Source organism: Ptiloglossa arizonensis, chromosome 8 (assembly GCF_051014685.1).
Source record: "Ptiloglossa arizonensis isolate GNS036 chromosome 8, iyPtiAriz1_principal, whole genome shotgun sequence".
In the NCBI taxonomy this organism is placed as follows: domain Eukaryota; kingdom Metazoa; phylum Arthropoda; class Insecta; order Hymenoptera; family Colletidae; genus Ptiloglossa; species Ptiloglossa arizonensis.
Window position 1 is genome coordinate 1,824,415 of NC_135055.1, and position 20,800 is coordinate 1,845,214.

Genomic DNA, 20,800 nt, shown 5'->3' on the forward strand with positions numbered 1-20,800 from the left:
ATTGAAAAAATATGTAGATAAATCTCAAAATAGTATTGTCAATAATCTGGTAGCCGGCACAAATCACGTATGTATGTCTTTTTTGTATCTGCCGGAAGTACGTACAGGGAGGTTAGTCGGTAAAGTTCGTACATACTCGGTTATGTTCGTGGACGAAGTTGTACGAACATAGCCGAGTATCATTCGCCAATCGCATCGATCCGATTTCCACGTCGTTGTCACACAACAGTGTTATACGTAGGACATCGTTTCGCTCTTTGGATATTTTGTGTTTGCGAGTATACTTTGGGACCAATCGAGCCTGATTCATCTCTTCAATGTAAGTTACTTTCTCACAATTGATCGCAATAAGTTAAATTTGAATTATTATCAAATGTTCAACAGAAATTGTGCATGTGTTGCGTTCACTGGTACTTGATGCTTCTCTATCTCCAAGATGGCCGCCGTTTCATGAAAGTTCCCTTATGGCGTACGCTTTACGATCTGTCTTTCTACTTGTATATTTCATCGCTTTCACTTCTCCATAGTTGTTGAATGTACGTGCATCGTATCTGATCACAATGCACAATCTATTGTTCGAGAATGTTAACGTTTAAATTCGACACCTCGTGTTAAAAGGCAAGCATCTCGTTAACATTGATTTTGCTAGCGAGCGTGCCCACGCGTACCCGTTACCTCATTTCCATTTCATCTCCCTTCTCTTTACTGTGTTTGTAACGTGTACATCGTGCTGTCATTCTAACCGACTTCTCTTTTCACATTTCTTGTGAAATTTATGATAAAGAGATTTTGGCGGGATTTCTGTTCCCCTTTTCACGCACTGAATAAATCCTCTCGATTATGTAGGGTTACATTACACTTTCGTAATTCTGGTAAATAATAGGTACTTTTATTTTTCCTTACGAAGTGGGTCGTTTTCTTTCATAGTGCTTAGTACGCTTTTACGATGCGACTGCCCACATTTTGCAGAATTTTTTGAGCTGATGTCTACATCGTTGTCCAAAAACAGTGTCATACCACAAGCATCATCTTCACGTTCCTGGATATCATCCATCTTCGATTTCATTTGGGATCAAGTGAGCCTGTTTCGTCTTTCCAATGTAAGTACATGCAGTCTGGCTTCTGTAGAAAAGGCTCTGGTCCTAATTCCTTTAGGAAAGTCATACAACGTCATCGCAGATACATTGTGTCCATCTATAATCTTCGACTCCTCGATTCGTTGCATCAGTGTTGCTAATAGTTTCGCATCAGTCACTTTTGAAAGACAGTCATAAATCTAATAAATTAATAGCTATTATTCATTCATCTTTAACAGTCAGTTTTTGTGATTCGTGTAATTTGATTTATATTTTTCACTCGAACTAATCAGGTCAAGATAGTTGTAAAGTATTGAGCTATCCATTTTATAAACATTTGTGACTTATATTTTGCATATATAAGTGCATATATAAGATTATTAGATTTAATAAATGAATGTTAAATAAATAATAGACATTAAGTAATTAGATCTAGTTTGTTGGTTTATTTAATTGCGGTATCTTTGATTGTACAAAAATGTTTTTTCTTATGCATGTATGATATAACCCTTGGTTGTTTTATCATTAACGTGTCTTGCATAACCACATTGTTGTAATATCATATATCTTTTTTTCGTACATTGTTCTATGCATCTGATATCTACTACTTAAAACATTCAATGTTTTATTTTATATGCTTTTTGATATTGACCTTGATTTGTATTTATCAAGCATTAAAGACTTTTTTTAAGAAAATATGATTTAATCCTATTACTTTGAAAATAAAGAAATACAAAATAAAATGGCATTTATATTCAATTAAATATGGTAATAGTTTTTGTACTAAATTTCAAAGATTACCAAATATTTCTAATTGATATAATTAACAAGTTAATTAAAACAGGATGTATTTGTAGTAGTAACAAATTGTTTTTATTACTATAGTTTAGTTCTCTGACCTTCCTATGAAACTTATATAAAAATTAGATATTAAATGTATTTGAGTCTTTAATGATGTGTAAGGCAATAATTATTAGGTATGCTAGTATACGATTGTATGTAATACAATAATGTAGAAGCAGTTTCATCATTATGAGTTGAAGTACATTTTTTGGTGCTGGTGAAACTCTGATAATATATTGTCCGATAATTTATATAGAGCTATATCGCTATTAATTAGAACATTTTCAGCCATGTATTGTTCTTCTGTGCAGTAAATGATTTTTAAACTTACATATTGACACTAAATAAAATTACGATATTTGTTCTAGATGCCACGAAGCAGGAGGCGTCACCGTACTCGCAGCCATTCAAGGGCGCGTTCACATTCTGCAGGCTCCCTGCAGTACGAGCACAAAAAACGACGCATCGATTATGATAGTCCACAGAGCAAAGGAACATATAGGTGAGTTTTACAAAAGTGTAACCATTTATGTTGTAACATTGCTTGCAATGTGGTTCTGACTGAGAATACGGGCAATTATTTCTTAACGAAAAAAACCCTTTGTGTTAGCCTTTATAAAAATGATAGTAAACTGTACTTAGTACTCACTCGCACATAACTGTAACCTATTGATAAACTAACTAAAAGATAGGTAGGTAGGTAGGGAGGGATCGATCAGGAAACCTATGGATTACACAGCTTAGATCACCAAATATTTATCAACGTAGTTAAATACTATACAAGATTGTATCTAGTCAATGTGTCTTGAAAAGAGAGTAAAATCGCCGAGTAGTTTTTGTAAGACTTGCGCAAAAAAGATTGAGAAATAAAGGGAGGGGAATAAGTAGAGCTACAACCGAGACCAATGGCGCGAACGGTCTCCCACTCCGAACGCGCTTAGTGCGAACAAGCAATAGAAGTTCTCCATGAGATCTTTATGGCTGTCAGTCGTGGTCGGTGCGCTCAAGCTTCCACGTTCTCGCCGGAAGTTTTTGCGGGGTCTTCCAGACTTACGTGTACGATCCTTGAGTAGCCGAGTTGTCGTTGGCCGTCGTTAAATTGTTCAGAGAACATACGTGAGTGCTGACGTGGATTTTTTCCAAAATGATTTCGTTGGGAAAGAATTGCAAATGTGGGAAAAGGTATAGACGATGATAAATAAGAGGAAAGCAGCGAGTTTATCTCATGGTTTTAGGGAGATATTTTACAATGTATTCACACATGGGTGAATTGTCGGTAATGTTACGCGTTTTTCGAACTTATGTTTTGTTGTTAAGAATCATACAGTTTACTACAATGGCAGTAATTTAACAGAATCGATGTGTTTAATTGTAAAGTTAATGGTTATTTGCCTGTAACAAGATTTTCGTTAGCGTTGTTTTTATAGTTAATTTAATATTTTCCATTTTAGATCCAAAACAGTTTCCATGAATCACCGTTACCGATAACGGATTGTTATTGTTTCATAGGAGAAAGAAGTCTCTGTTAGTTATTATCAGTTTCTCGTTAGTGAAACATTACGATTTATCGAGCATACCGAATTGCGAGCGAACGATTGTTCTGTTTTTTATTTTTCTGTTCTGTATTGTTCTTGTGTGTTTTAGATTTGCTTCTTGTACAGTAGAGCTATTCATCTGGAAGTTGAAGCTATCATGTAATATTGGTTGATTCTAAAATTGTTCCAAGTTCAACTAGTTAGATTGATATATTCAAAATTTTTATTGAATAATTGATTTCTACAGTTTAAGTAGTATATGAAATATTGGAAATTACATGCTATATACTTGATATATTTATCTTAGTTTATATAATATGACAAATTTTCAAAGTATTGGTTGTTAGTTGATTATCATGTTTCAGAGAAATTATATTCAAGTTCTATAGTGAGCTCTGTGAAGAATAGTAATGGTATTTAAAAGTGGGATCAATCTGTAACCAAATGTTCAAATTCTGTTTGAATATATTTTGTAATACTGATAGTTTAGAAAGTATATCGGGTGAAAGTTTCGAGTATCTCAACTTCATGGAATGTTTGTAACTCTGTTACGATTAGAAAACTTGTAGCATCTTAGAAACAGTAGTTGATTTACAATTTTAGTTCTCAGTTGTGCATTTATCATATTTTAAAGTTTCGTTATATGTTGTCCATCAATTAGTATATTTCCAAACTCTGAAACATTTAAACATACCTGAATAACTTTGTTACAACATTTACACAATTATTGGTATATCTTTTTTTGGCATTATATGACAATTAGATTACTTCTACCTCCGGTGTACGCGGTAAAAGAGGTGTATCTATCATTGTGTATATTCGATTAGGTTTAGATATTTGTTTTAAACGATATAATACTCTGTAAATTTACACAGTAGATTGAACAATACTTTGAATCAATGCACGTAATCATTGTAGATTTCAATATTAACGTAATAATGACGTCACGTTCTAAAAAAAACTGTACTTAGTTAATGTACATAGTTGATGTTTCTATAGTATATATACTAGATTTGTAGTAGTCACAGCAACCGAGTTTATTCAATTTTTGTATTAAATGAAATGCACCCGCATCGTGTAACCATTCATATCAATTCCAGTTTCTCTCGTGTGTTTCCCAAATGTATGTATTACAAAATGTCTCGAGCGAGGAAAGATCTCGAGATTGAATCTCGATGTTAGTGTTGATTTAGTTACGTTGGCTCGTCAGCAACGCGGAAGGATTCTTCTATAAATGCACCACGACGCAGTGGCGCGAGGATTAAAGGTGTTTCGCAGAAGTCGTAGCTCGCCGAGACCGCTTAATTAAAATGCCCTCAGTAGGCAATTGCTATCATTCTCGTAAAGAATTCTGACGCTGGAAAGTTGTATAGAACCGCAGTTAACGAGATTTTACTCGGAGCTTTCGCTATCGCAAAATTGTGTTTTCATTATAGAAAATAATTATCGGTACCTTAGACATTTTATACATACAAATTTCCAACAAAAATTCAAGGCAGTTTCATTAAAAATAAATAGACAAAAAGTTCTTTGACCTTCCGATTACTTAAAACGTTTTCTATTCATTCGAGTTCTTTTATTACGAATTTAATTACGATAATTTTTTATCGTCAATTGTAAATCAATATATTATACATTCAGATCGTGGAAGATTAGAATTAAAAAGTTTAAAACGTTTTGTTAAACGTTATTTCATGATTGTTACAAACATTGCGTTTGGTAACCTGGAAAGAATGCTATCGTCCGCAATTTCAGAGAAAACAGTTGGTAATTTTTTATCGAGTCCATCTTGTTTTCATTTATTAGAGAAGCGTATAATTCCTGTTTACACAAATATTTACGAATACATAATTTACGAATCGTGGATCCCGTTGCGTTAAATTTTCCGTACACCGTGAAGCGGAAAAGTAGTTTTTCGCGTCTCTCGTCCCGGAGGAAAACATATAAAATTGCAAATCGGTTTTCGTAGCATCGCGATGAAGGAATTAAGAAGTAGAAAATTTGATGCGAACGCGTTTGTGATGCAATTCAATCAGACGATAGCCTTTCTACAAATGTCTTCGCGAAAAGTAATCGTGAAGTGGAGTGATCATTGATAAGAATCACGAATTGTTTTCGTGTTCGATTAATCGTGCATTTCGCGTATCTACGAGACTGTGAAACACGCAACGCGTGTGGATTCGCTTTGGTGATCAATTAAATTTTTAAGCCTTTCCTCTAAGGTTGCATTAACGACTGGTGGTAATTTCTCCTTGAATTTACTTCCTGCTCTCGTAGGTCGATGACTGATTCCAATTACCCACGATATGTAATATTAAACCCTTCGATCTTTGAATTTCTCCTAAACGTCGATTCGTTTCTCATTGTGTCAGTATTAGGTTGTCGTTGCATATAAAATGGTCGTTTTTATGAACGCGTAATGTTTATCGGAATATAATAATCAAACGGTACAATTTATCGGAGTTATGGAACTCCATTATAATTGCTTCAAAACAACTTCTTTTTGTGCGAATTACAATTATATTACAACGAGAGTAATGTAGTTTTTGGAAAATGTACAGTTAGTATTAATAAATACTAAACATAACTGAAATAAACCACATAACTGACCCGAAGAAGTAATTGATAAAACATAATTTCTTTCAATAGAAATACACGTAGATATATTGAAACGGTTGAATGATTTTTTGATTGGTAAATATTATTTTCAGTAAAATTGTAGTCGTTAACAGTTCCATTCAGAATTCGGTCATTTCATCTGTAACAGCCTAATAGAATGATAGCAATACGTGCCGAGATCGTTTCCTGGTCTTTTGCGAGTGTGATCACACGTTTGTGATCAGTATGAAGAAAGGCACAAGGACGAACGTAGTCACATGTTTGATGATGGAAGGAATTCATCATTGGTTTGGACATTGACAAGCTTTTGACCGAGCCTTTCAGGCTATTTATATTTGCTTCCTGTTAGTACCACGGTTATGCCTGATTTAAATGCGTAGTGGGTATTCTTGAAACGTTTGGTCAGCCTTTGCCAGTCTGCTTTGCTAATTGTAATAATGGAAATATTTTACACAGACCTAATATGGAATGGAAAGCTAGAGTAAACTGAAAATGTTCTCCGAGTAGAATTATTTATATCTACAAATTATTAGCACACTCATCTAATATGGGATAAAAAGCTGAAGTAAATTAAGGATATACTTCGTTCCAGAGTTACTTAAATACACAAAGATCGGGAAAGTATTTAGCATAATTGTAGAAGCAATTTTTATAAACTTCAATACGTTTGTGGTTAGGCTCGTGTATTTAAATTATTGCGCCATTATATCTCAATTCTTGTAAATGGTTTTAGCGAGAAAAAAAACCTTTGTATCGATTTCGAGGTGAATGTGGACTTTCATAACTGAGTGTAGATTAACAAATTCTTTTTTGCAAATTGCAGACTTTTAATACGTTTACCGTTACGTCATTTATTTAGCAGTGACACCAATATTTCTATTAGTGCTGTGTCATTCTCACTGGCATGATATTACATTTTCTCTGTCAGGTTATGACATTTAAGCATCAGTGATATACCACGTTGAAAACCAATGGGTGTTGGATGCATGGCTTTTGCAAACACTTCTCTTGGTTTCAGTGAAATATATATCGAGAGTTTGCAATTAAGTACTAAATTTTTCATTTGTCAAATGGTATACACATACCTTTAATGCAGTAAAGTTTAAGAAATTCAATTGTTAGACATTAAATGTTAAAATTAATACAAAGGCTACGTAATACGCCTGTTTCGAATTAAATCTGATGAAGTAAAATCTTATCATCTGGAATCGAATATATGATTGCATTCTGTTACCGTATCGGAGCAGTGTCACACAATATTTACATGCTAGATAGCTTATTCAAATGTTGGAATCTTTCCACTCAATGCACAAGTTTCAATGTTTACAATTCTGAAGGTGATATACGTGGATCTTGTATAGGATTCCTTTCACGATTGGCAAACTTTTCTGGTGAAGTTTAAGGAAACATTTTAAAGACATCTTGTACATTAAATTATTCCCAAGACTGTAAAAGATACAAGGAAATTATTCTATACGAAAGTAGAAGCCAAATTTTTTCAGTAACGGAAATCAATCTCATTTTCAAATTATAAATTGTAGGTATTTCTATGTTGTTCTATGCTGTTTGCAATTAAAATTCGACTAATTATTTTCTCGATTAATTGATCGATTAAAAATTATAATTGATTAATGCTCAACGCCGATGTGCACGTAACAAAGGTTATTAAATTTGTTTCGAATCATTCTCCTACACTGTATAGAAAAACACGTTTGAAGAAATTGATTACCTCGATTAACGCGAGGAAGAGTACATAAATTAACTTTTTACTGGAATACTATTTTTGTGTCTTGAGCGTCAAAGGAGATAATTAGATGTCATGGAACGTAGTTGTATTTCAAACACGCGTATTCGTTCCCGAAGATGAAGAAGATAACGGAAAAAGGATGTTTAATACTTGAAAATTGCATGTTGTTCCCGCGAGTTTTATACGGCGTACAGAGCCGCAGAAATAATTGCGTGCTCTGTGATTATATTTCATGAAAGTTCTCGGAGAATTCGAAACGCGACATTTGATTCATACACGAAAGATGCACTTCTTTAATTAACTTCAACTTCACGATCGTGCACGAGTTAATTGCCTCTATTATCGTACAATTAATTACAACCGTACATGTTTGTGCGATCGCTGATAATAAACGCTTCGCGGTGTAATTTGCGCGGCGCACATAAATTTATCTACAAAACGATTCAAGGTCGTTGTTAAGAAATATTATTGGGAGCCCTAACTTTTTAATAGAGAAATATTCTCCCTCTGTTATACGAGAGTATTGTTTTGGTATCGTGTTGTAATCGATCGAAGGGCAAATACAATGGCTTTTGACGCGACATTCGCTATTAACAATATAAATGATTTGATTTCGATTCGTGTACTAGTAGAAAGATTACAATCTGATAACACTGGCAACGAAAAACTAAACTTACTAGTGTTCCGCTAGTAAAATAATATTAATTAGGTCCTTGTGTTGACTATTTACGATTGTTTCTCGAAGTTGTTTCAATGTCAATTTTTTACGGAACAATGCCACCTAAAGTCCTCGATAAAGTATTGGAACAATACTTGGAATTAAAATGTTTAAATGGAAACAATCAGGGTCACCTTGGTGTCTTGGAAAATACAAGTTCCGAGAAAAGTGAAATGTTTCCGTTCGAGTTTTATCCAGTGCACACTGTATTTCATATCCGACAGTTATTTCAGATACCAATTGTTACTGACTCACTCGATATACCAAAGTGCCCTTCGGTTTCAAGTTTCCCAGCCTCGTTAATCGTTTACGACTTTACACGCGCGTATGATTGATTCGCTTTCCATTCGATTAAATTTGAAACGCACTCAACGTGGTGCCGTCTCGTTATTTCTACGTTGCGATTGCGATTTACGGGGAGAATCAACAACGAATTTAGCTCGGAGAAAACTGATTAAGCTTAGAATCTAGGTATGTAGGTCCTGTGGTCGTTTATTTTCTCGCGCCATAGCGTTATTTGCGCATCCAGCTCGAGAGATCGTAATAGCACCGATGAACCGTGCGATAATAGGAAAACTTCTCACGGAGGATACACGTAAACGAACGAGAAAGTGAATAAAAGAAAAGAAAAGAAAAAAAAAAGAACGAGTAAACTTTGCGTAATGTAAATTCGATGCCAGATTAAATTCGATTCGTAGCTGTGATTAACATGCTTCGTGACTAAAATAATAAAGAGTAAAGTAAAATGGAGAATATACAACATACGGAGGAAACTTTTTTAAGCGTGGTTTCGAAATTGCCTTTGAATATTTAAAAAGTGAAATAAGAAAGAAAACGTTGCGTGTTTGTAACGAATGTTGAAAAAAATTCGATAACGAAGTGGTTAAATTAAATCAATACGAAGCACTTCATAGAAAGTCGGTTACCAGATGGGATGGAATGTTTTTCAAACGAAAATATAGTGTACAAAATTATGATTACGGTGTTGGTTCTCAAGGTATTGAGCGTACAATAGAGAAAGCGTGAGATGATGACTTCTTTTTTTCTTTTTCCTTTTTTTTTTTTGAGATTATTTCAAGGTTGCTTTCACCATTCATCGAAGTGACCATTTTTATTGTATTTAGTTTATTGTGTGCTCAGAAACGAATTTTAAACGATACACATAAATCATAAGCGATACGTACGAAATAAAACTGTATAGACCAGAGCTATTAAACCGATCGATTTTATACGAGGTATCCATATAATGGACATCTGTACCACGTACGTGTATGATTGACGTCACTCTAGCGCAGTATCGTGACAATACATTTTTATTCAATATTTCTATTAATACTCCTCGCTAATGATCATAGTAACATCGCAGAGGTGCATATATACGTATCGTTTGTCTCCACGAATTTCTCTTGACGAGCTCGTGTTAATTTAGTACCTATTATTTAAGGCACTAATTCACAAATACAATCTTTATTGTTAAATATGTTTTAAATGTGGCTGAAACCATTTTTAGTTCACTATCGATCTACGAAGTTTCGTTAAAGTCCAAGCATAACGAGCTATGATAAAAATACAAATTTTCATGTTTGTTCTATTTTAAGGATTCAAAAAAAAAAAAATGCTTTTAAAATTAAATAATTTACCATTAAAACTAGTCCAAGTGGTATCGTGTTTATACTTATTTTCATCGTGAAAAGAAAAGTACAGCACCTAAGTATCAACAAAGTGCATCAATCGGACATTTTTACGAGAAATATTTTTCTAAGAAGTAATCGTACTTATAAGTAAGATTTATAAGAATTCGTATGTGAAACTCGCAAGTGACAAAATATTAACATTTGCCTCGGTTATATTTACTTTCGAAATTGCAAAGTTAAATTTACCAACATTATGGGTAACTAAATATAACCGGAACTCTGTTATTATTATAACAGAATACGATCGATAAAACTTGGCCAATAGAGGTTCCAATTTTAAATCTTCTCGATTTAGTTAAGGCTCTATATCTTCCACCTCTGGTACGTTCACCTGAATCGTCTCAAAGATTTTCTATCGCTCTGCTCGTTCGATGCAGGTCGTTTCAATTCCTTGGGAAATATTTTCACCCTGCTGGAATGTCTCCCGCGGTGAAATTCATTTCGTATACGGAATATCGATGGGAAAAATTACAGTACCCTCGAGACGACGTATCCTTCCATTTGTACAAACGATAATCTCGAGAAGTTGTTTGTCATACCAGGCGGGGCAGGATTTTTTCTTTTTTTTTTTTTTCCCCCACAGAATCAAGGACTGACCTTTTCAGGGAAGTACCACGGGGCACGATATCTCGAGTCGTACAGAAACGAAGTTGTATTTCGTAAAAACGTACGAAAAGAGCGACGAGAAAGCGTCTTCGAGATGTTCGACCTTCGCGTACGTCTTTCAGCCCCCCTCCCCTCCCCCGTCCCGCCGCCGCTGCGGTCGTGGTTTCCTCTTTCGCTTTGTTCTCTTTCACGCGGGGAAAACGTTCTTCCGAGACTTCAGCTCCTCTAGAATGTTGTTTTGTAACGTCTAACGTGATTTCACGGTTTCGAGCCACGCTGTTTCGTTCATCGAGCGGCGAAAGTGTAACAACGCTTCGTGTAATTTCGCTCGTGGCCATCAGACACGAAATATACCCGAAACGTTCAACTTGGTTTCACGATCGCGCTTTGAACATCGTTGCGGTTGTTCGTCCCGGTTGAACGGTTGGTAATTTCGTAACGATTCGTCGTAAGAAACGAATCGATGGGCCCGTGTCGGGCGTGTTAATTGCAACGAACGCGAGCGAAACTATGAGCGGAGATTCGCTTAAAATAAATGAAGCATCGTCCTCTTCGTTTATGTGTCAGTGAAATGAGGACTAAGGGGAGTTAAATATAGCTGTAACTGAAAACGTTCACTCCTGTGGTAAACTCGGGCGCCCGCGCGCGCGTATAAAATGCACGACGAGGCGACGTGCGTTTCTCACGCGTGGACCGAGAGGAGGTGTGTTGATAAATTGATCCTCGTGGAACTTGTGTACACACGCTTTACCTTTCGTGCTTACTCCTAGCGCGAAGGAACGCCATAGTATTCGGTCGTGTTTGCGATAGTCTCTTTGATACATCGGTGGGGAACGATGATACACCGATACACGTTGCAGCGATTACGATATACTGTTCAATTGTAATTCAGGTCACAAGACGGACGGGAGTTAAAGGATGCCGGTCCTCTACGTCGCCCTCGCTTCCTGGATACCAAGGTACAGTACATTTAAACTCCCCTACGAAAAGAAAAAAAAAATATAATTAATACACCGGATACGTAACGCGCCGACCAACGAGTCATAGGTGCGTGGAATAATGGACGTACGAAGGGAACAACGAAACGATCGAGATCTCGAACGAAACGACGAATTAACGTTAGATTTACCGACCGGTCGAAACGACTGGTTCCAAAATGGCTTTCGTAATGAAATTTACTTGGAACTCCATGGCATGTTCTCCGAAGACGTTACGATTTTTTTTCTCCTGTTCTGTGCGTACGATCGATTTTTTTTTTTTAATCAATTTCTCTCTTTCCTCGTCGATTGTGTGTTTTTTCTTTTTTTTTTTTTTTTCTTCTTTCGAGGTACAGTTTAATATTCCGAAATCTGTCGGTAGTTCTTAATGTTGTAACAGTAACACGAACTGCGATTAAGAAACATTGACACCTGTGTTTGCTCTTGTGGTACAATTTTCTATCGCGTCACACGATTCGCGCACGAACGTCACACAACACACGTTTCCGTAAAAGTAAACAGATGCTTTTAGAATTAATGGTTTGGACGTAGACTGCGATGAACAGTACGCTTGGAATGCTTTTTACTAAATCTATACCTTCTAACAGCTGCAATAATTCCTGTCACGCGGGTGTATTAACGTTTACGGTTGAAATTGTAAGTGCAGTGTATTATTAGAAATTACAGGGCGGTGAAATGAAAATTACTGCGTGAAATAATTTATTTAGCCGGTGTGGGGAGAATGTTCGACGAAGCTTGTCGAACAGAAGCATTTCTTTTTGTATTTTTAGAGATATTGAGTTACCTTTCATTTTTGAAATAGCAGTGACTAGTTTGTTTTCAGTAACTCGTTGTAATCGATCGAATCGGACGAATTCAATGATTTATAGAGAAGAGAGCTCGAGGTGATCTTCACCCTTGCAATATGTATTATTTCTCTTGGCTGGTGATGATTGGTTACTTGTGTTTTTCATTTAATATAATTAGTATGTTCTTTAATACCATTGAATCCATTTCTCGTATCTCCGGTAGTAGAGTATTGCAAATATACGCAATGTTGTTTAAAAAATTCAAGGTCACTTTGATATCACGGAAAACACAAGACACGAAAAATGTTCGTTTGTTCCTTTCAATCGAATATATCGTATTTCATGAACAGTTTCGCGTCGTTTCTTTCAAAATGGGTAAATAAATTATTTCAAACGGTATGTGTTATTGCTACGTAACGCGTAACGATTGATATAAAAGATTGGTAATTAGTGCAAACGACGGTTCAAAGTCTCCTGGATATCTTCAAGTATATCGAATTTTAGACATCTGTCATTTTTCAGACTTGGTAAATTGAATGTTAGAAATCGTAAATTTCCGGTATAAAAAGAAAAGGGTCGTAATCAATGTCTTACTGTAACAAATTTCATTCAGAGATTTCCTTAACCATTGTTGGAATACAATCGACTCAAGGTTACTCGTACTCGAGCTCATTTTTTCGACCGTGAGTCATGCCAACTTTGACTTCTACTTTTATGACCAGACAACGTAGAAAACAAACTCTGTTCGAGAGACAGAGAGCATGTATCTGCAAGTTTGCACGATGAGACGAGAGATACAACGTTGGGGTAGCCAAATGGCATGTTGTGGGGGACTCTTTCGGTGGCCTTGACCGGCCAATTGATTTTGTTCCAATTATGACGCGGTCCTTTCTATTATCGATTTGTGAATGAAGGTTTTTATATATTTTCAATTCCTTGACACTTTAGTGGGACGCGTATTCTGCACGTATAATGCATTATCGAACATAGTTTTCAGTTATGTTGTTAATTTTGGCGTTCAATTATCGTATTATCAAAAGTTTCGATGAAAACTTTCCAACAAGTTCAACAATTTATGGGCAAACGTAAGAATATTGTTATAATATCGTATAAATAATATAAATACACAAGATAGATACTACAATGAACATACGATAGAAGATTCAAACTTAAACAAACTTGATTGGTTGAATGGATGGTGATCAAGCGATTGAACGAATAAAATTGTAAATAGTGTTTCAAAGATTCGAATCGTAGCTTTTAGATAGTATTTGAGAAGCTAAATCGACAAATAACAATTGAATATATCCGTCACAGATACAACTTCGTTAAATATTTCTACTTAATAAAAAACAGGATAATGAATACATACCGTCCAATTTTCATAATACTTCATATTTTGTGGGTCTCTTAAAAAATTGTCTTATTTGTTCTCCCGATTTAAATTTTTCACGAGTTTGAAACCAAACAAATTTAGAATGTTTTCCTTACTTTCAAGGTCAACTCAGGGTCTCCGTGTTTCCCCGTTAGAATGCCATATACTAGATTGTTCGATAAGTTTTGTCGTTTTTTCCATTGTAAAAAAAATACTACGACACTTCGTTTTTGAACAACTGTAAATATACGAACGAGTCGACAGACCTACACGAAATTTCACGCATGTTTATCAAACGATAGTACCATCTTTAGAAAAATAAAACGACGAACCTGATAGCACCATTTGTCGAGCAACTTGTCACTTGTCCCAGTGCGATGAAAGTATGTAATTTAAAAAGTATATCAGTCCCGTGTAAGTTACTCGAAAGCGATCCAAGGTGAGCAGATAACAAACACCATTAAAATTCATTATTTTTCAACGTATCTTAACCGCGTTTAACGAGTGTATAAATTTCAAGCACACATATACCTAAGTGCAAAACGAGGAAATGAGTTCGAACAGTGTCGATAACGTGACCTGGACTGTTTCGAGGTGAGTCGAAGCAATTTTCGTCTACCGCGTTTATTTCGTTCCCGTGCTTGAATTTTCATCTCTCTGATAAAACGTTTACCTAGAAATTGAATTAAACAAATTCCCGGGCGGGGGAAAGAATCGTTACGCGGGATGTACTCGCGGTGACCTTGAGACGACCTTGAGCAATTGGGAACTTCTCCATGTGTATCGCGTATCCAGCCAAGAAATATCAATCCCAGAACGGTCGTGAACGCTGTTACACGGCAACATTTTTCAAACGAAAATAGTCGTTCGAATTACCGAAAGAATTCTCTCGTATGGTTGTTGTCGTCTCTTGCGACGATCCTTCTATTTTTTCGCTTGGCACGAACAAGCACAGGCGTGGGTGGGGGACAGCGTTGCGGCTAAAGGGCGGTCTTTTGCGCATAATCCTATGACCTCTTTAGCTCGAGGATTCTTCGAAAAGGATACACGTTGCGCTATCAATTCCACGTTTTCGCTGGAGTTTCGGAAGGATTTTGGACGTGCTCCAAGACACGAGCCAGTAGGAGAAGCTGGGAGCGCGGTATCGTCCACTTCTCGTCGGTCCTTACTGGTGTAACTTCGTCCTTCCGTTACATCGGATCGCGCACGTTCGTTCCAAAGTGCATTTACATCCAACCTAACATCCGATTCAGTTCGATTGTGACACCTGGCGGGTCTCGACCAACGTCTGGTTTTCGTCCTGTGCGCGATCAGTGTCGGGAATTAACCTCGATAATCACGACTCGACGTTAATTCCATCACTCTGTTACGAGGAATATAAATGGTGAACAGCTGCGTCGATAAGAGTCAAAATTTGCTTGTGGTTTGTATTCAGCGTGATCGTCAGCGCCGGGACAAAATTATCGTACATTATTTTCACTGTTGCGGAGTTTCCTGGAATTTTGAGAACTTATCGGTAGTTAATTTATCGTACATATTTGGCTGTGGTGTTTGGCTCGTCGTTCAAAGTCAAGGCGTTAGAACACCAATTAGGAACCTTGACGACATCCGTAGCTGACTCATCGTGACACTGACAGTGAATTTCGAGCCTTTTTCGACTCGTGTTCCTTTCTCGTGTTGGAAATAATAATTATTTTATTTTGGGGGGGAGGGGAGAACATTCATTTTATTACGAATAATAATTATTTACTACGCGAAGGGATACAGTTAGGAATGTTTAAACCTCATCGAAATTGAATTTTATCAGATTTCTACAATTTTATCTGTTTATGAAACATATTGACATTTTTCTACTCGTGGTGAACAGAAGTATAGAAAATACAAATTACAATTTGGAGCAAAAATCTACTTTGAGCGAAAAATTACAATTTGTACAATTCGTCACTACCTTATTCAGATTATTTTTAATTGTACATTGTCGAAAGTTATTCAAAAGTGATTTGGATCACGTATAATTAACGATAGTTCGAACGAGATCGTATTCAGACTCTCGTTTTCATGGAGAAAACCTCGTTCGTCGTTCATAACATTTTCAAAACTTTATAACGAAAGGTACACAAATTTTTTGTGCATTAATGGTTGGTAAAACAGTACACGTACAACATTGCTTCGAGATTTCGTTCATCTAGAGCATGTAACGAGAGACTCGCTCGTTGTTACTCTATCTCGCTCACTTTCATCTTCATACGATACACGCGTAATTGGGTCTGAGTTCGAGATAACAATCGCTACCTACCCCGTTTTTAAGTACACTCGTGGTCTCGGCCGTGTCTCTTGAAAACGAAAATTAATCTACGAACCTCGCGACAAAAGCAATCCACAGTTTTACGTAACAAATACAATGTACAGGAAGAACATAAAGACGCCTCGGGAACTATAATAACAATTTTAATTCGCTTTTCAAAATAGTAGTGCCTATTGCAATTGACCGTAATTACCCGAAGATACTAATTTTTTTCACAGTAACTCGTTTCTCTAATTTGTAACACAATAGTGCACGCATTGATAACACGATTAATAATTAACAGTCTACCGTCGTGTAAACGTACGGGGTCAGCTCAGACCCAGAAGTCTACTTAGAATCAAGACTGTGAAAACCTAACCTCGTTTGTAATCTAAAGTATCTATCGGAAGTATCGAGTACGCAGCAGGATAACAGCTGCGAGTGTTTAACCTTGAAATTCGGATTTCTGACGCGGCCAACCTAATCAAGATGTTACAGAAGACGTCAGCGAATACTCTTAAGTGAAATGGTCTATTTGAAGCCAGACAGCTTAAGTAGGTCAACTCACTGTTGCTCTGAAATACTCGTACATTTTGTGCAGCACACGCAGCCTAAGCCTGATTCTCAGTCAGCACCACATTACATTCGAATTCGCTATATCGAGCGTTTCGAGTAATCTGTGTGACACAATAATGTTTGTCGTGTCGTTTGCTTCGCGTTATCTAGGGGATAACTACAACTGGGATAAATATTTGTGGTACTATGGAAGACGGGAAAATATTTAACAATTGTCAGACCATTTCTCGTACAACGTTAATTTGTTTTTCAATAAAATATCTACGTAATTAAATTCATGGTCCAATATTAACTTTTAACTTGGAAATACACAAATAGTTATCGTATCTCGAAGAGTGATAGTAAATCGTTTAATTTTCGTTACATAAATATTTTTGTATCTCCCGCATCTATGTAGTTACTGGACTAATGTATACGTTTGTTCTTGAGAATATAATATTAACGAAACCTAGATTAGTGTAGAAATTGTACGTGTAAGAGTTTGGATGATCATTGACTTTAAATGTTTTTGTGGTTCGTTAAGTTACGAGTAAGGTACGAAATACAATTACGCGAATCAAGTTTACTACAACTATAGTTCACACTGAGCTCAATCTGTATATTTAGTATTTATCGCTAATGAGTATGACAATAATTCAAATCTATGTATCGTTTATTTAAAAAGAAGTGAAATTTGAAATTTCGAATATTAATCCGTTTACAAGAGTATCTATATCATTTTCAAGCGAAACTACTATTTGTATCTTTGGTAGTATCGGAAATAATTGACTACGTAAGTTGTGTATCTGTATGGATATTATTGCATTAACAGCTCGGTAATACTTTCATCTCTGATATTCAGTTGATTCTCGCGAATTATCCCGAAATGTAATCCACCATTGCTCCGATCAATGTGTTAGAAAATTGTAGGTTCCCCTTTCTCTCTTTTTTTATCGCTAAGTCATAGGAATAACAGAGTGAAAGTAAAATTGTTTCCAACAATTGTACTAGAATTTCTAATATCAGTTTCACCATTAGATATGCCAGAAAGTTCTGCCTAGGTTCAAGAAGAAACTGAATAATAAATATTAGAGCACTCGTGACTGTCACCGTGTATGATTCAATGCACTTTCTACAGCCGAGCAGTTGAACTGTAAGGTGCATCAGAAAAGTCTGTTCGAGTTTAAGAAACGCACCAGTTGGTACCTAATTTTAATATTTTTCAATTCGAATAAAAATAATCCTGGTTCCTTTACTCTATTTTTTCACTAAACGATACTAGTTCATTTAAGGAGGATAGATTACTATTATGTTTGAAAGAAACAAAATACAACGAGTAATTGTGCATAATTTTTATGAATTTGCGTATAAAAAAAAAAAGAAGATTATATTCTGAAGATAGTTTTTCTATCCATGTGACTATCTATCGAAAAACCATTATCTTTAATACGTCACAGTACATTGATTACACTCGATCGATTAATATGATTACTGGTACACTTTGTTCCATAATAATTTCTAAATTAATTACATTCGTGATTTTATTATACAAACAACTGTAATGTAAATTATTGTGACATTTTAGCTTTATATTCCCCAAACTTGGTATCAATAGCGAAAGAATTATCCTCCCGTAGATTTCTTATTTTTGGATTTACCTTGCAATAGACAGAAATCAGAAATTCTAGTACAGTCCTTGGAATCATTTACACTCTCTAGCTTTCTGCTTCTGCAATCTATCGATAATACACAAAAAAAGGTCTTCCTCCTAGTCTTGTGTTATCTCACTCCTCTTTTGTACGAATTTCATTTCATTTCTTAAAAATTGTAAAAAGAAACTTCTTAATTGTTCACACGTTCGGGTACTAATACCCAAATTAAACAAGTGCCTCCCCCTCCCCCCTACAAGGTTACCGGACACCTCCGTGAGAAAAGATTCCCAAAGTTAGCGAATGAAGTTGAGGGTACGAAGCGAGAGCACTGCGATGGTAAATATTAATTCACCAGTACCAGACGATTCGTTGTCTTGAGAAAAAGGAACGAAACGCTCCAATCGAACTGTCCCAATAGTCTCAGCTCCTCGGGTCTCCTCGGGCGTGAACCTAATGCTCGTAACCAAGCGCAGTTACATTGGAACTTGCTGGTTTCGTACACGCCGGCCCGGTTGTCGAGCAACAGAGCGACACGGTGACGAATCGGACGATTTCGTGGTGAAATTTAACGACGAATCGTTTTTCGAATTCCAGCGGAGAACGCGTGCTGAGGTCGCGTCAACACGACCGCGGAACGAGTCAGGAGCGACGGTACAAGCGGAGTCATCGACGATCACCGAGCAGCGGCCGACAACACGGACACCGTGATCGTGATCGCGACCGCGATCGTGTAGCTCATCCGACCTCGTGGCGTCCCAGGATCTATCGACACCATGCATCGTCGTCGACGAGCCAGGAACGCCATCGTCATCGTTCGCCGTCCTCCAAAAGTCAGGTGAGTCTAAAGGTGTCAACGACTTGTTAACAATTCTTTGCCTACTCGGTCGTGCGTCTCTCGCACGGCTCAAGACTATACGGTACTCTCGAGTAACATAAGAAGGATTGTCCTTACACCAACAACTCCCTCTGGACCCGTTCCCCACAGTAATCACGTACACACAGTTGGCGGGTGCCAGCGGTACTCCATCGGTTAGGGTGGTAACGTTAAAGTTGCGCAGAGAGGTCTTGTCAGGTTGCATCTCGTCCTCGGTAATTTTAGAAGTCTCACGGGGTCAGTTCGGGGGAGAAAAGAAGAAAAGAGAAAAGAGAAAAATTTACATTTTTCCTCACTCTCTCGCTCTCTCTCTCTCTCTCTCGCTCTCTCTCTTTCTCGCTCTCTCCCTATTTCTCTTTCTCTCTCTCGCTTTCCGCTTTCCGTTATCGAGAAAGAGAGAAAAAAGAAAGAAGTATGCAGGGTCCCCGGATATAGAACGAGTGAATCATCCCCTATAAACGAACATCGGTGAAACGGTGTGTCCCGATATTGGCGTCGTCCCGCGTTATCTGTCGAGGATCTCCTCGCGGGTTCTCGATACCCGTGGATCGGCGCCGCGATATAAATACGCGGTTCGGCCCGACGGAATGGTGGAGAAACGTATCGAAAGAAGAGGGAAGAAGAGGCGTGAAGCAAACGGAGAGAAAGAGCGGCGGATTGGTACGCCGGGAGAGATCAGTCTCTGGAGAAGGCCGCGACGCAACTAGCACGACGTGTACCCCGGAGCAAATGCCGATGATTCTTCTTTCTTACCCAGCGTCGGCTATTTTCGACCGACGACTATTTTCGAGGGGGACTCGTCACGCGGTTTCGCCGCGGTTTTAGTGCGAGTTCGCGCCAGATGGCCAGCGCAACACCGTCCGGCATCGTCGTCGGGAAACGCGCCGGCAGGGAAGCCGGTTCGCCGGAAGCTGAGACGCGCGCGCGACGAGTGTTGTCCTCGTACGGGGAGTACCAAGTTGACCGCGATCGGTCACCGAAGCCGCGATCGGGTGACATCGGTCCGCGGAGGATCCCCAACGACCGATGAGGAACTGCCCCTGGAACGCATGGAGGAGACTCGGGGATTACTCGTTGGATAAAGTGATCAAGAGTAGTAGTAAGACGGTAGGAGGAGTCAACGAGTACGGTAGTACACCTTCGCGATAGTGTTCACGGCGACCGTTCAAGGTAATCCCTCGCCGCGAAAATCGAGCCTCGTGCATCTGGTGACCCAGAATTTATCAGCCTGGATTTAGAAATACACACCGGTCCCGGTTGGCAAGATGCGACTGCGATAAAGGCGCGGCACTCCTCCGCTATCCCAGAACTCGAAATCGTCACCCGGGTTGTGCCCATCACTTCAACCTGGATCATCCTGGCGGCTGGTGTATGCGCGGCGGCGGCCTGGCCGACGGTGGACCACCCTCGGCTTCGTCGTCGTCCGCCGGTCAGGA

General features: G+C 37.7%; 1 protein-coding gene across 8 annotated transcripts in view; it reads left to right on the plus strand.

The window, feature by feature from the left end:
• Doa (CDC like kinase darkener of apricot) overlaps window positions 1-20,800 on the plus strand; it is a 40,684-nt gene that overhangs the window by 1,799 nt on the left and 18,085 nt on the right. For 4 of the 8 annotated variants that reach the window (XM_076317388.1, XM_076317386.1, XM_076317387.1 and 1 more), the window contains 2 exons: window positions 2,288-2,421; window positions 19,085-19,325. In XM_076317388.1, coding sequence (XP_076173503.1) covers window positions 2,288-2,421; window positions 19,085-19,325 — 375 coding nt within the window. Of the gene's footprint in view, window positions 1-167; window positions 320-969; window positions 1,101-2,287; window positions 2,422-2,899; window positions 3,036-11,113; window positions 11,798-19,084; window positions 19,326-20,800 lie in introns of those variants that run through there. The other 4 variants (XM_076317391.1, XM_076317389.1, XM_076317392.1 and 1 more) reach the window with 4 other exon arrangements.